General features: G+C 39.4%; 1 protein-coding gene across 1 annotated transcript in view; it reads left to right on the top strand.

Annotated features, from left to right (window-relative positions):
* Window positions 1–14,797, top strand: part of LOC108182329 (uncharacterized) — a 15,239-nt gene extending 442 nt beyond the window's left edge. Inside the window, exon 2 of the mRNA XM_017354461.4 lies at window positions 12,302–14,797. Within this exon, the coding sequence (XP_017209950.1) occupies window positions 12,307–13,380 (1,074 nt within the window). The 5' untranslated portion in view covers window positions 12,302–12,306 and the 3' untranslated portion in view covers window positions 13,381–14,797. The remainder of the gene's footprint in view (window positions 1–12,301) is intronic.
* The last annotated feature ends 1,254 nt before the right edge of the window (window positions 14,798–16,051 follow it).

Here is a 16,051-nt window from a genome sequence, read left to right as displayed (position 1 = left end):
TAGCGGCAAATGAAATGCTGTGTTCACTCATTTCACCCTCATGGACAAATACTGTAGTCATTTATAGGAAATAGTGTAGTATAAATACAAAACACCAACACTGTACTACATTTACAACAACTATATTACAACACAGCACAGTTTACTGCAGTAAAAACTCATGTTTACTACAGTATGCAGAGCATTTTCTCATTTCACCACAGTTACTGCTGCAGCATTCAGTAACACAGTTGTAAATACTATAATAAATAAGTACACTTTATTGTAGTATGGTTGAAAAACACCTTATTTACTATAAATTACTGTAGTATTTTTCATGTGCTAGTCATGTAATTCTGTTAATCAAACATGTAGATTTATGGGTAACATTAAAATAATTTTATTTTAATTAATTGTGTTTACTCTGAACAATTAGTAATACATTTATTACGATATTCATCTTTTTTAACATTATTTAAAAGTTAACGTTATTTATAAGTAAACGTTAGTTCATGTCAAATCTGTGTTCATTAGCTAATGTTAACAAGCACAACTTTGGATTTTATTAAAGCATTAATAAATGTTGAACTATGATTAATAAATGATTTACAGATTTATTCGTACTTAATCGTAGTAAATGCATGAACTAATGGATAATGCATTGTTTTTGTGTTTAAAATTGATAAGCTAAAAATAATTATTTATTAATGTTCTGTAAAAGTTATTTGTATAATAACAAGCCCTAATTCACAAAATATATAGTCAGCAGCTCGTTGTGTTTTTCTGTATCATTTTATTATTATTTTGAGCAAGAATCAAAGTTTGGTCAGTGGTTTATCCATTTTGCACAGCAAAAATGATTATGGTATCAGTTAAACCGTTAAAACATATGTTTTTTTTGTTTATATATGTTTATATATATATTAAGGGTGTCACGATTTAGATTCTAAATCGAAATCGATCAAAATTTATGCTCAATTTCGATTATTGAATCAAAAAATAGAATCGTCGATGCTGCCACGCCCCCATATCACGTCAGCTTGGCTTGCCAAGCGGGAAAAAAACAGGCTTGTTGAAGTGCTTGTTAAACTGCAGACGCAGGAGACCCGCCGACAGAGCTTAAACCCTCTCCTCTTTCAATGAAGTCGCCGGTGTGGAAGCATTTTGGATTTCCAGTGAGTTATGTTGACAACGTTCGTGTTGTCGACAAAAAAACACAGTTTGCAAGCTCTGCTATGTACGTATTAGGGTTGGGCTGATAGACGATGGGCGCATCCCACCCGTTGCAAATCCGCTTACGAAAAATACACACTCAGGCCCTGTTTACACTAATATTTCTTTGTTTTTAAATGTACGTTTTGTTTAAAATAACGACAATGATCGACATCCACAGTGGCGTGTAGCATTTCTGTTAATTCCCACTTTTAAACACGTTGATCAGTTTTAATAAATTTAACAGTCCACTTGTGTGTGTCTGCCTTTTTTATTGATCAAGTGATAGAGGTTGACATGATATTTATAATGTAAGCAGAACTAAACAATAGTTTTTAGAAAGAATATTAATCCTAATTAATCTAGGCTACTGGTCCCTGTTGTAGGTCAGTGACTTTAAGCTAATTATTTATTAAAAAAGGACAAGCCATTTTCGTACATGACTTTGTTCTTTGTGCGACTGAAATGTAGGCATTAGCTATATTTCCATCCAATAATATTAATTAAATTCATGTGCAAAACTGGAATATTGCATCAAAGATTCGAATAAAGCAGCTTTTCCATCCAACGAGTCAAAGAGAACAAAATCGTCACTTCCTGATTAACTGGCGCCAAATATCAACAGTAAAAGCAGAATTTACTGCAGTAGAAGAAGCTGCTTCAATTATTTCTTTATTTAATAAATGTACTTGCACCTCAGAAGACAATGCTCACACACAATGAACTCGTGGGAGCGTTTGAAGCCATGAGAAGCAGAGATCAGATGCTCCTGACACGCTCCAGACGCTGTGGAGGTCATTAATAATATAATGACACTAAAACTGAAACGGTTAAAGCTTTTTAGAATGAATGAGCAAAACAACATTTAAGATGTTTTACAATGTGCTCAGCCTGCTGGTTTGTCCATTCACACACATTTTCATCATCATATGATCTCTTAAAACAAACCTTTTTTTAATGCACATACTGGAATTTGTTCAGTAAAAGTGTTTTCATCGTAGATTAGGCGCATATTTTCTATCGAATAAAAGTTTATCCTACTTAATTATGCGCATGTTTTTTTATGTGTATTTTCCAAAGTTATGTGCATCATGACGTTTCAATCAATCGTTTTATGCGCATCTCCAAAATGAGTATTAAAATAGGTGGGTGGAAACGTAAGGTTAAGGCAAGAAATACCACTTCGTCTTTGAAAAAGGGGAGGAGACTGACAGAAACTCAGAGTTTAGAGAATAAAACCTGCTCCTGACCAGGTTAGGTTCACAGAATAAGTTACCACAGTAACTGACTCTGAGTTAGAGCTGCACAATTGATTGAAAAAAGATCTTGATTCGACCCCCTAGACCGGTGGTGTCAAACTCAATTCCTGGAGGGCCGAAGCCCTGCACAGTTTAGTTCCAACCCTGCTCCAACACACTTACCTGCAGGTTTCAAACAAGCCTGAAGGACTCAATTAGTTTGATCAGGTGTGTTTAATTAGGGTTGCAACTAAACTGTGCAGAGCTGCGGCCCTTTTGGAACTGAGTTTGACACGTGTGCCCTAGACGATCTTATTTCAGCATTTCTACATTTCTGTCAATCATATTTTTAAGTTCAGGAGAGAAGAAAAGGCGGCTGCACGAGTCTTTTTATTGTTTCACACACGTTGCTCACGACATGGATACCTCCAAATGATGTTGAGTGAGTCACACACTGTATTTATAAGGTGTAATTTAATTTGAATGCAAAATCATTCATACTATACATTTCTGCTCATTATTTTACAATTAAAAAAATAGTGAAACCTTTATCAGACTTCTCCACAAACAAGGAGAGGGAAAAAAACACAAGACATTGTCTCAGAAAAATAATTCCAGAAATTAAATTTTGCATGATATTGGCATCAAATTCAAAACATATACTCAGGAGATGTGTAGCTTTTGATCTATTGCTTTTCTGTTGCTCCAGAACAAATTTCACATATTTGTTTATGAAATAATAAAATGTTTAGTGGGGTAATTTTTTTTTTACATTACTTAAGCATCTATAACTTTTTTTCATTTTGAGCATTATAAACTTTAGATGATTGATAACAAAGCCCAGAGTGTCTTCTTTCCAAAGATACATAAACTTCGAATGTAGACCAAATTATTCAGCAACTGTAAATGTTTAACTTGGGAAGAGGATTTTTGAGAAAGTGTCTCTGACTGTGAGGGAGAGAAGGACATCGACATAGCCTCAGAAAACTTTACAGTAATCTCATTTTGCATGCTATCTTCATCAAATTTAAAATGTAAACATATGAAATACTTGGCTTTCAAGTCATATTTTTTTCTAGGACATTACATTAATGTTTTCCTGTGTTTCTTTATGGAAAACTAAAATTAAACACAATAAAAAAAAATTTTTACTCATGACTTCATAATGTAGAACTTTTTTAAAAAAAATTCTCATTTTACCACAATAAAGTTCAAAGTGTCTTCTTTCCAATGATACATAATTTGTGTTTGTAGCTTACTGGAGTCAGGAACTGTTACTATTTAAAGTTAGGTAGGTGTAAAACCCCAAAATTGAGTGCTGGCTAACAGGTTAAAATGAAGTAATCCACCCTACATTCAAAGTCTCTCACTTGTAATGAGCATATTTGCAGTACAAAACTTGTCAGTGAACTATTAAAAATATGCAATTAATCGAGATTTGTGGTCGGAAGCGCTGTGCGACAGGCCAGAGTCACTGTGGCAGTCACTGGGAAATGTCCCGATGCTCCCTATGGCCAGTCCACCCCTGACTCTGGTGATAAACTCAAATGATAAATCTTCCTTATTAAAAATAACAGACCTAATAACCTTGGCCACATTATTTGAGCATTCGTTATCACATTGATCTGTTGTGATCCAGCTTATGTTTCCTTTTTAATATTAAGATTTGTCTTTGAAATCTAGGGGTGTCAAAATTAATTGTTTCTTCTGTGCACCGCGATGCAGACGCTGACAATTCGGTATCGATTCAGTAATAACCATAACCGGTTATTATGTACTGACGTCATTTATCTCCTATGCGCTCTGTCGCAAGGGAGGTGAGCGCTGGTATTTACAACACTCAGCCAACTCAGGGCTGGTCCGTGGCATAGGCACCATAGGCAAATGCTAAGAGTGCTGTATATCCAGGGGGGCGCCAGAAATGAGCGCGGTTCAGTTGGTTTTGTTTTCGATTTTCCTGACACCCATTCAGTTACAGACGGCAATAACTCAAAAACCTCTTACCCTAAAAAGATCCAAAGTGTTTCCTACAGAAAGACAAAGCTGGTTATGTTTCACAGCTGTCTTTCTTTTTTTTCGCTCGACATTACGAGCACTGCTCCGTTTAAGCCCTCGCAGTCTGCGTTTACTTTAGCCGCCAGAGCTCGCGCTGAGAGGAGCTCTCAGTAAGGGACCGTCGGAAAAGTGCTTATTTTTTTCATTTTTTTTTTTTTTTTTTTTCGTTTTTCTGCTTCGCTCAGCGTGAGCTCTCCCTGTTGCAAGGGCTTAAGTGTGTGTGTGTGTGTGTGCGTGTGTGTGTGCGTGTTTGTTTGTTTGGTGCTGTCTATGTTTGTGTATGTGTTTGAATGAGAGACAGTGTGGTGCTGTGTGTTTACAGACAGCTTGTTATAGCCTCCCCCCTAAAATATAACACTGTATATGGAAAGCATCATCAATGCACCGAGATATCAAATTGAACCGAATCGATGGCATGATAATCATAACCGAACCGAACCGTGAGACCAGTATAGGTTCACACCTCTATTGAAATCTGTAATAGGCTACCACTATTGACTCTTATCGTTGGTGAAATAGCCAGCCTTTTAGCCAGCCTGATTTTTTTTCCTGCAGGTTTGATGCAGACTAAACTAAACTGTCGGAGGCCAGTTTCACTTAATAAACATTCCCTCATCTAAACTCGACGTTAATAATGTCCGCTTATATGCTTCAACGCCAAAACACAAACTGGTCTGTTGAATAAAATATTAATATAAATAAAATGACAGTGAAATAATCTCAGTTTCAGAGTAGCCTATATTAGGCTAAATCATTTTCTGTTAGGGTCTACTCAAACTATGCCATTTGTACCGTGCCCAGGCCTGTTTCCCGGATCGTTTGAGAAGTGTGAGTGTGCTGAATCGGGCTCAAGCACAGTTCACTTGGCCGGCCCTGGCCCGTTTGGAGGAGGTGGGCCTGAGTTTACTTGGGCTTTGGCGCGGTACGTTTGTAGTGTGTACAACTATTCATGATGTACATGCGATTCTTCAGGTTTTTTTATTTTTAATTAATTTGCAACCATTTAGAAAAAAAAAAATTCACATAGTCATTATGGGGTATTGTGTGAAGAATGTTGAGGAAATAAATGAATTTAATCCATTTTGGAATAAGGCTGAAACATAAAATGTAGAAAAAGTGAAGCGCTGTGAACACTTTCTGGATGCACTGTACTTTGACCACAATGAGGCAGGCTTTACAAACTATTCGCAGTGCACTGAAAGTATTCCCCTCAGAAGAATAATCTCGCTCAGAAGGATGAGAGAACAGACTCATTGTGAGAATAATCTTAAGGAGCAATGCACATTGCGTCTGTGCAGCCGGTGCGTGAATGAAGCGATTGATGCATCACTGAGATACAGCGCTCAGCCCTCTGGTATTTGCACAACATTTCCAAAACAGCAGAAAAAGGGAAGATTGTGTGCGTTGAGAAACTGTCATATGCATTATTGAGCCTTTTCTAATTAAAAATTACAGGTAGGCCTACACTGGGTGTGAAGAGATGGTGATAACCCTCTCTACTCCAGTGTTGCGAATGCCATCTGCTGGTCTAACAGACAGAACAACATGATTTAGAAACATCAATGAACTCCTATTTGCAGATCAAAATAAAGCCATTAAATGCTAGACTAAATGCATTTTTCCACTGATTATTTAAACTAACAGTAGCAAATAGTCTTGTGGAAAGTTTTTTGTTGTCATAAACACGGCAAACAGTTTGAATAGTACATGAATGGACAATGATAGACAGAAGCAGCAGAGGGAAGCGCTTAACTGAACATGAATTTTACCACTTGAATATTTATTTGTGCTTTACATTAAAGGGTCACGAAACACCAAAACACATTTTTTGAGCTGTTGACAGTCGTATATGTGTCCCACACTGCTAAAAACACTATTAGGACACATATTTCACTAAAAAGTGAAAATTGGTTTTGGCGTTATTTTGAGCAAATTCGTATTTGTACCTAAAACAGTGTTCAGACGGCAGAAAGACGCCACGTTATGTTGCCAAAAGAAGTGGGAAAAGAATAAGAATTGTTTGGAGATACGGGTCGTCAGTGTTGCTTTCATGATGTGCTGCAGCAAAGGTTTTGTTTTTATTTCCAGCTAACGTTATAAGAGCACAATTGGACTCACATGTGGATCAGTACACGCAGCAGAAATACGTTTGTAACGAACAGTTTTTACTCATGAGCTTATCGCATCTGGAAATTGTGAAATCCAGATTTGGTCGTCTCCTTTCAAGAGTTCACACTTAGCTGATGATCAATCAAAAGCTTGTTTGGCATGTTGTCCCGGGAGAGAGCCCCGAGCTCAAGGAATCCTGGAGCCCGGGGCTTCCTCCCATTGGCAGAGCGAGAGGGGAGCCTGAGCACAGTGGAACTCAAAACTCCCCTGCTGCGGTAGCTACGGGAACACGTGAGAAAAGGGGTTAGACAAGTGCTTGATTGTTATGCATGTTGTATATCTTTGGATGGTGGGAGGAAACCGGAGAACCCAGGGAAAACCCACGCGGACACGGAGAATGTACAAACACCTCAAAGAAATGCCTACCGGCCTGGCGGGACCAAGGCCGCCAGTGTTCTTGCTGTGAGGTTCACAGTGCTAACCACTGAGGTTCTTGCGGGAGGCATTGCATAAAAAGGGTTATGAAGGGTAAGGAGACTGGAGCTATATTAGGGAGCTGGACATAATGTGGTAAGATGGGTAAAAGGGAGGCTCCTGTAGGACGCTTGGCAGGGAGGGCTAGGGAGGAGTTTGGTGGGATTGGGTGCTAAAAGAGAAGCTGAGAGTTTAATCGCCCAGCAACATCCTAAGTGAGAGGCGTGAGGCGTGTTTGGTGGGGAGTGGAGCCAGAGGGCTGGCTAACTCCTACAGGAGCTGGAGCTCGAAGGGACTACTAGGGGGTTAGAACTTGAGAGTGGTGTCTAAACGGGAGAAGAGAGATAGCTGGAAGTAGAGTGTAGAAGAGAGGATTCTGGGTAACTCCTGCGGGAGTTGGAGCTCGAAGGAACACTTGCGGTGGTCAGAGCTTGGGGGTGGTGACTAAACGGGAGAAGAGAGATTGTTGGAATTAGAGTGTAGAAGAGAGGACTCTGGGTAACTCCTGCGGGAGTTGGAGCTCGAAGGAACCCCTTCAGCAGTCAGATCTTGGGGGTAGTGTCTAAACAGGAGTAGAGGAATAGTTGGAAATAGAGTGTAGTTGAAAGTAGATTTTAGAAGTGAGGAAAGGAACTAGAGGGTGAAAGGTAGGGTTAGAATAATGAAAGGTTGAGAAAGCTGGAACTAGGGAACATGTACAAATATTATACACACACAAACACACGCACATAATCAAAATGCATACAAATACAATCGTTAACATCTGTAAATAACTATGAATGACTCTTGCAGAAGTTGAGATTCGCAACGGCACTTGCGGGAGTCTGCTTTTAAATCATATGAGGATGTCAGGAAGAGGACAATGGACTTCTGCAGGGGGTGATTTGGATGACTTTTACGAGAGTCGAGGCTCTGTTAGACACCTGCAGGAGTCGTAGCCGGGTATGGGGGGGCTTGGGGGTTGGTAAGGGCTCGCTGGGCTTCCTTGAGGTGGTATTTACTAAGGCGAATGTAGGATTTGAAAGCTTCAGAGGACCAGTGACCGAGAGTCTGGATCTGATGGTGGGAGAGCCCATTAGAGGCTGCTGTGGTGGCTGCGCCAATCCTAAATGAGTAGCTGGAAAAAGGCTCTGGGGAAAAGCCTGAGAGGCGGAGGACTTTCTTTAAGGTGCTTTTGAAACCAGAACTGAGATTCTGGACGATTAGCATCATCAATAAAAAGCAGGGCTAGAGGGTTAGCGTCCTGGAATCCTCTTAGATTTAGGTAGGCTTTGGAAAGGGCAGGTGGGGGAAGGTATGTTAAAAATAAGAATTAAGTGTACTTTATGGGATTGATCTGTTTTGTTTTGTTTAATAAGGAAAGAAATGGTTTCCTTGTCTTGCAAAGCTAGATCTGAGATAGTGGGGTGAAGTAAAGGGTTAAATTTGGATCTAACCGTTAATTCAGAGCATCTAAGGAAACCAAAGAAGGCTAGGTTGAACATAGCATCTAAGGTGCAGGCTGTGTAGGAAGAAATGTAACATTTATGTAGGGTTAGGATGCATGAGGTAAGGTTTTTGAGTGTGATGGGTTCTCTAGAATCAGAGGTTTTTTGAATGCCTTTGATAAGGAGGGAGGTTTGCGAATTTATGATAGTATCGGGAGGGGACCCGTAAATCAATTTATGAAAGAATTGGATCCCACTGAGATAGCTCTTTATTGAACTAGCTTGTAAGTGTCTTGCAGTGTGAAGGTGTGAAATAAAGGAAGTGATGGAGAGAAGGGAAAAATCAGGGAAATATAATTGATGGAGGGTGTGGAATTGTTTGAATGAATTCCATGCTGTGAGGTATGAATTGAGGGTTCTGGGAGCTACTGCTTGTAGGAATACGAGATAGGGAAGTTTGATGGTGTTTTAAATGGGGGTGGTTTATGGCAATATCGTTTCTTAATATGGAGGGACAGGCGTTGAGTGGGGGTCTGCCTCCGGGGCCAGTCGCCAGAATTTCTCGAAAGAGAAACGAGAGAGACTCAGCAATTTGGTTTTTTGCAAGCAGGTACATGTTCAGCAATCATGATAAATTGTTTTTCAGCAGATATCCAAATAGGGGTCTTTGGAATGAGTAAGTGATGGAGTGGGAACGCCCTTTATTAATGCAGTGTACGGTAGCTTCGTTGTCGCAGTGAACGAAAAAGCTAGATGTGGACCATTTATCCCCCCACAGGATGGCTGCTGTGACTATTGGGTAGAGTTTAAAGAGGGCTGAAGAACATTGGTCTTTTGAAATGGAAATCAATTGGGGTGGTCATGTTGAGGCAACACAGGAACACAGGTGGAGGTATCTGCAGGGCATCTTTTGGCATGTAACAAGATTGAAGTTTTGGCAGATGTTGCGGCTAGAAAGGGGAGGGGGGTTTAAGAGAAGCTGACAGAAGGGAAGGAATATTGTGGCGGGGGGGGCGAGGAATGTAGCAAGAGGATTTAACAGAAGGTTGAGCTGAATATGAGGGAGGGGTGTCAGAGGAAAGGAGGTAGTGTAGTGCAGACTGGAGTGGCAGACCGCACAGGTTAAATTGCGGGCAGCGTCCTAAAAATACCCGGTTGTGGAGCTCAGTGTCCAAAGCCCCCCAGTAGGGACACTGATTCCACTGGGTAACGTAAGGCACATTTGGCAGAAAATAACTTGTGATAAGTGTAGAAGTGGGTGCCCCCATAGGAGAGCGTGAGCTCGGCGAAATTGGCCATATAATCATTCAGTTCAAGTCTCCTTTAGGAGAATACAGAACAAATTACATCAGTAAATCTTACGAAGGCTATGGAAAATTCATGTTATTATTTTCGTTGTTCATAGTGTCTTGATTTGTTGAAGATGTCGGTGTGTCGTTGAAGGACGTAATAATTCAGGAGCAGCAGATGAGGATGATGATGATGAATATAATGATGGATATGCAGGTAGGAATTGATGTTCGTTGATGTGGAGCTTGAATTAGTTTGTTCAAGCGCAGTCGGAGGCTGATTGGTCTTCTGAACGAAGATAAAATGGACTGAAAACTGTGGTTATTTATTGTAGCTTACGGCTCATAAGATTTGAAGATAATGATTAGCTAATACAAGACCGGCCGTGATAAATCATAAGCATGTGTACACCACGGTGACTGAAGCTCTGCACAAGACTTTTGGCCAGCGGAGAAATTAAAATGGTCGTGCTGAACTGAGTCTGGTTCTCTCAAGGTTTTTTTTCTTCACTCCTATCAGGTAAAGTTTTTTTTCCCTCTCCGCTGTTGCCACTGGCTCGCATGGTTCAGGATTGGTAGAGCTATGCATCGATGAATTTGCTCTTCAGTGTTTGAACTCTCAGTAATGATTTTAAATCACACTGAACTAAGCTAAACTGAACTGAACCGAACTTAAACACTAAAAACTACACTGTTTCAGTTATGATGACCATTTATGTGGAGCTGCTTTGACACAATCTACATTGTAAAAGCGCTATACAAATAAAGCTGAATTGAAAATTTTAATTTAATGTGATCCTCTTGAAACTAGTTTATGAATAAACCTCTCTTAAAAAAAGATGCATCTCTAGTTGGTGTCGATTGTCCTGTCTCTACAGATATAGTAAGTGTGTGCTATCAGTGCCCTTTCTTTGTTCATTCAGATGGCAAAGTTATAGTTCATATCGTCAGCAGTATTCTTTCAGTGTTTAAAGACAGACCTTAGTCAATATGATTTCTAAGTTACTTGAGTTTACGTTAATATCACTACAATATTTTGGACTGAAAGATCTGCTGTAAATGCTGCTCTTCGAGTGTAAACATGTGAACACTGCAAGCAAACTATTGCCGACCGTCGTGTTTAATTTTCGCCGCATTTTGTGACAGGATAGTCTACACACATGCAGCTTTCTGACCTACCGAGTGCATCTGAGTTAACGAGAAATGCAGAGGTTGTTCTCCCCAATACGACGTGCGGTATTAAACATTCTACCGTCATTTAGCAGTCACTGTCTTTCTCCCCTACATGTGTGTTTGTTTTGCCTCGGTGAAAATCAGCACGTGCCCAGATAAAAACTCCCATTTTTATTTAAATCCTTCCCCTTTTCCTTTCCCCGACACTCCAACCTAAACAGAGCCAGACACACCCACTTTCCTGAGTTTTTCCAAACTAGAGGTGTGAAAACGCCCTGCTGAAACTGGGGGTTTCATGGCCCTTTAAACTATATAAAATGGTATAAAATTATTAAATAAAATTAAATTAAATAAAATGGTATTAAAATTAAACTGTATAAAATGGCTTCAGAACATTTGAGATTTAGTAGGCTCACATGACAACTTTCTATTGCTTATAATAGGCTACTTACATGGCTTTTGTTGGCTTATAAATTACACAGGAAATAGCGCACGTGCAAGATGGGATTTGAATCGATTTGTTAAGATCCGATCCAGCAAAATAGGTGGTATCAAATTGATATCCGATCCAAGTATCGGGATCTGTGAATGCCTAGTACATTTAAACAAGCAAACCTAAACTGACATGAATTCAGAATAGAACAAAACATCAAATTCTGGATCTCCTGATAAAATAAGTGCAGATTTATTCTCTGGAATCTGGGCTTACATCATTACTGCATTCATGACAGCTTCAGTCAGAGCATCAGTCTTTGTTAAAAATCAATGCATCAGCATTGATATTATACAACAAGTGTTTTAAAATTAATGATTGGAAGATCAGTGTAGGGCGACGGGGTGGCACAGTAGGTAGTGCTGTTGCCTCACAGAAAGCAGGCTGCTGGTTCGAGCCTCGGCAGGGCTAGTTGGCATTTCTGTGTGCAGTTTGCATGTTCTCCCCGCTTTCCGGTGGGTTTCTTCTGGGTGCTCCGGTTTCCCCCACAGTCTAAAGACGTGTGGTACAGGTGAATTGGGTAGGCTAAATTGTCCGTAGTATATGTGTGTGAATAAGTGTGTATGGATGTTTCCCAGAGATGGGTTGCAGCTGGAAGGGCATCCCCTGCATTAAACATATGTTGGATAAGTTGGCGATTAATTTCGTTTTGGCGACCCCCGATTAATAAAGGGACTAAGCCGACAAGAAAATGAATGAATGAATGAATAAATGAATGAAGATCGGTGTATCTTGCTTATGAAATTAAATTTACAAAAATACACCAAAAGTGATGATGAATGAAACTTTAGTGGTGGCTTTCACTTTCTTAAATAATTAATTTTAAAGGCAGTCTGTTTATTTGTATTTCAGGCCTGATGGAGGAGACACGCCGTCATAAGAAAATCACAGAAAATACTCACTCACTGAAGAGAAAAGGCAAAAAATGTGTCACCTGCACTCAGTGTGGAATAAGTCTGGTTAACAACTGGAGCCTCAGAAATCACATGATGATTCACACTGGAGAGAAACCATTTAAATGCTCTCTGTGTGGAAAGAGTTTCAGACACTCATCAAACTTCGGTAGACACATGTTGACCCACACTGGAGAGAAAACACACAAATGTGATCAATGCAGCAAAACATTTTTGAGGACTTCAGAGCTGAAGAGACACCTTCGAGTTCATACAGAGGGGAAGCCTTATTCATGCTCTGTGTGTGGTAAGAGTTTTAGACATCAAGACGGTTTAAGAGATCATCAGAAGTTCCACACCGATGTAAGAGAGCATATGTGCTTTGAGTGTGAGAAGACCTTTATTACGGCTGTAAAATTGAAAATACATGAGAGGATTCACACTGGAGAGAAACCTTACAAGTGTTCACACTGTGACAAAAGATTCTGTACATTAGGAAGCCTGAAAATACATAAAAGGACTCACACTGGAGAGAAACCTTACAAGTGTTCACTCTGTAACAAGACATTCAGTGTGTTAGAAAACCTGCAAAGACATGCGAGAACTCACACTGGAGAGAAACCTTACACGTGTTCACACTGTGACAAGAGATTTAGTACATTGGGAAACCTGAAAACACATGAGAGGATTCACACTGGAGAGAAACCCTACATGTGTTCACACTGCGACAAAAGATTCTGTCAGTTAGAAAGCCTGAAATCACATGAGAGAACTCACACCGGAGAGAAGCCTTATACATGTTCACACTGTGATAAGAGATTGTGTTCGTTAGGAAGCCTGAAAACACATGAGAGGATTCACACTGGAGAGAAACCTTACAAGTGTTCACACTGTGACAAGAGATTCAGTACATCAGGAAGTCTGAAATCACATGAGAGGACTCACACTGGAGAGAAACCTTACAAGTGTTCACATTGTGACAAGAGATTCAGTGATTCAAGGAATATGAAAAAACATGAGAGGATTCACGCTACATAGAAGCCTTGTAACCTCTAAGGTGTAAGGTCGCCATAGTCTAAAAAAACTGAAACAAATTCAGACACGTGCAGTGAAATTATTCATTCAAATAAATTATTCATTTATTTAGAAAGGGAATTATACCTACTCGTTTAGAAGTTTTAGTAAACTTAATCAGCTTGTAGCAAGGGTTTATCGTTAAAGGGACTTTTTCTGTGAGGCAAAACAGATAATCCAGCGTGGTTATAGCGTGATTGACTAGTCTGACATAAAACAACCAAACACACAAACATAACAACAAAAACAGAGAAAACAAGGAAATGAAAAGTTTAGATAAAGGAATGGCAAATCTAGCTCAGTTTCACACAGCTATTAAAAACCACCAAGATTATTAAAACACCTTTTTGATAACGGAGTACAGCCTCAATGCACGACTAAATACCTGGATTTAGTGGGTCGGTCTTTTTCTCTTGGTGTGAGAGTTTCTCTGATACGTGGAAGATGGAGTCTTTTAAAAAGTTCTTTCTTGATGCATGGAGCTTGCGATGCAGATCGGAGAATATGCGAGACGCAACTTTAAACTGATTTTGATTTGTCGGAAAATAAGAAACGTGGACTCGGGTGAGTCACATGGGTACAGAAACGCGGTCTGCGTTTCTGTACCCATGTGGAAAAACAAGACAAGGAAAACGCGTTGTAGTGTTACTATTACAGTTAACAAGACTCGGCATCATGTGTGTGGAAAAGAGGGGTTTAAATAGTCCAAATAATCATTGTGTGAGTGGCTTCCGCTGTGAGAGCTTAATCAGTCTGGATCTTGAACCGGTTGTGTGTGTGGCCTGACTGGGTGTTGTAGTCCATAACATGGCCGATATGTAGTTCAAGGAGTGTGAATGTTTACCAGCGACCTCTGGTGGTTAGCGATCGACCTGCACTAGACAAACTAAGAAAGCAGGAATTATGTTTTATGCATCTCTAAAATAGTAGGGTTGGGTATCGTTTTTTTTTTTTTGATACCGGTGCTAAAATGATACTTTTAAAATGATACCATTTAAAATGAACGGTGCCTGAACCGATACTTTGTAGCCACAAAATGATGGTGGATACCTCTACAAAAATATTTTATTTGACAAAATATTTTTAAAAATCATTTTAATAGAACAATATAATTACAGTTTAATGTAAACATCAATTGATATTGTATAACATTAATACATTTCCTTTGATCATTCGTTGGTTAGCATGAATTTAAGATTTGCATTATGAACTTACATTAGCTTACTATTAACCCGTGGGGGTGGGCAGGGGACGCGTACTTTTAGGAGCACATTTTAACATATAATATCACAAAATACTTAAAACATTATTCAAAGTCATTTGTTTTCATGTATCACTCTGCAGTCTTCATAAACAAGATAATTAAATATCTTACTCAAAATAATGACCTCCTTGCCTGTTATTCGACTACGATTCTGGACTGTCTCAATATACCTGTTTACACCGGCATTGACCATTGCTTGCCTGACTACGATTAAACCTGCATTTGGATCCTACCTTCTGTTGTCAGTGTCACTCCCCCGATGTTACAGCAGGGGTGTCCAAACTTTTTAAGCCAAGGGCCATATGCAAAAAAAACAAAAAAAAAAACGTCCTGGGCCAAATTTTACGTGCATCACACAGACACGCATATATATATATATATATATATATATATATATATATATATATATATATATATATATATATATATATATGTGTGTGTGTGTGTGTGTGTGTGTGTGTTTGTGTGTTTGTGTGTAAGCACCCTAAATTACATATTTTTGGAAGATTATTTAGCCTACCTCCAGCGCACATGAGAGGTTTCTCAGTTGATCCGCGGTAAATCCACTTACTCGCGCACTATATAACTATTTCATTAATAACACTGCAAACTTGACTTCGCAGGCCGATCATCTTTAAACGCAAAAGGCATTTATTAAGTTTTATACCTTGACTGCTGCTGCATAATGGGATGTTTCTCTACACAACTGTAAAAGTGCGCTTTCTAGCGCAATGAAAGCAAAAAAGGGTTCTGCGTTTTGTCAATTTTAGCTCAATTGTAATAATATTAATAATAAAATTTACAAATAAATTAAAATATTATTTATAGTGTAGCCTGCTGTGGGACTGTGCAGTGAACTATTTATTTTTATTAAACATTTTTATTAGGCTGCATATTCTAGAAAGACTAATGTGAAAATGACTGGCAGTTGCCTCTCTGCTAAAATTAATTTAACAGCAAATTTCTTCTGCGTTTCTTCCTTTTACAGCTCAAGAGAGTTGTGTTTAAAGAATCAGTTAACCATAACATGTATGGAATTATGCTGCTCGTCTCATGTCACCCACTAGTCCAGTTTTCTCCTGTGTGAGTTGAGTGCGCATCCTCGTGCGCATTTTAAAGGCTGTATATGGGCACACCTGACCTGTCGCGGGGACCAGGGGCCTCATGTACGAAGACTTGCGTGGAAATCATACTAATACATTGCGTACACACAAAGCTGTAAATGTGCGTAAGCAGAAAAAAATTCAGATGTATGAAACACTGCGTACGCCGAATCCCACGCATATTCTCTTTGTACATCTGAAGGAACGTGAAACAGAGCGCAACATGCACGAGCACAAAACCCCTCCCTGCCTCCTCCCCCGTATGAAT

The sequence above is a fragment of the Danio rerio genome, chromosome 3 (assembly GCF_049306965.1).
Source record: "Danio rerio strain Tuebingen ecotype United States chromosome 3, GRCz12tu, whole genome shotgun sequence".
In the NCBI taxonomy this organism is placed as follows: domain Eukaryota; kingdom Metazoa; phylum Chordata; class Actinopteri; order Cypriniformes; family Danionidae; genus Danio; species Danio rerio.
The sequence above is the reverse complement of the archived record's forward strand: the minus strand, read 5'-3'. Positions and strand labels throughout refer to the sequence as shown.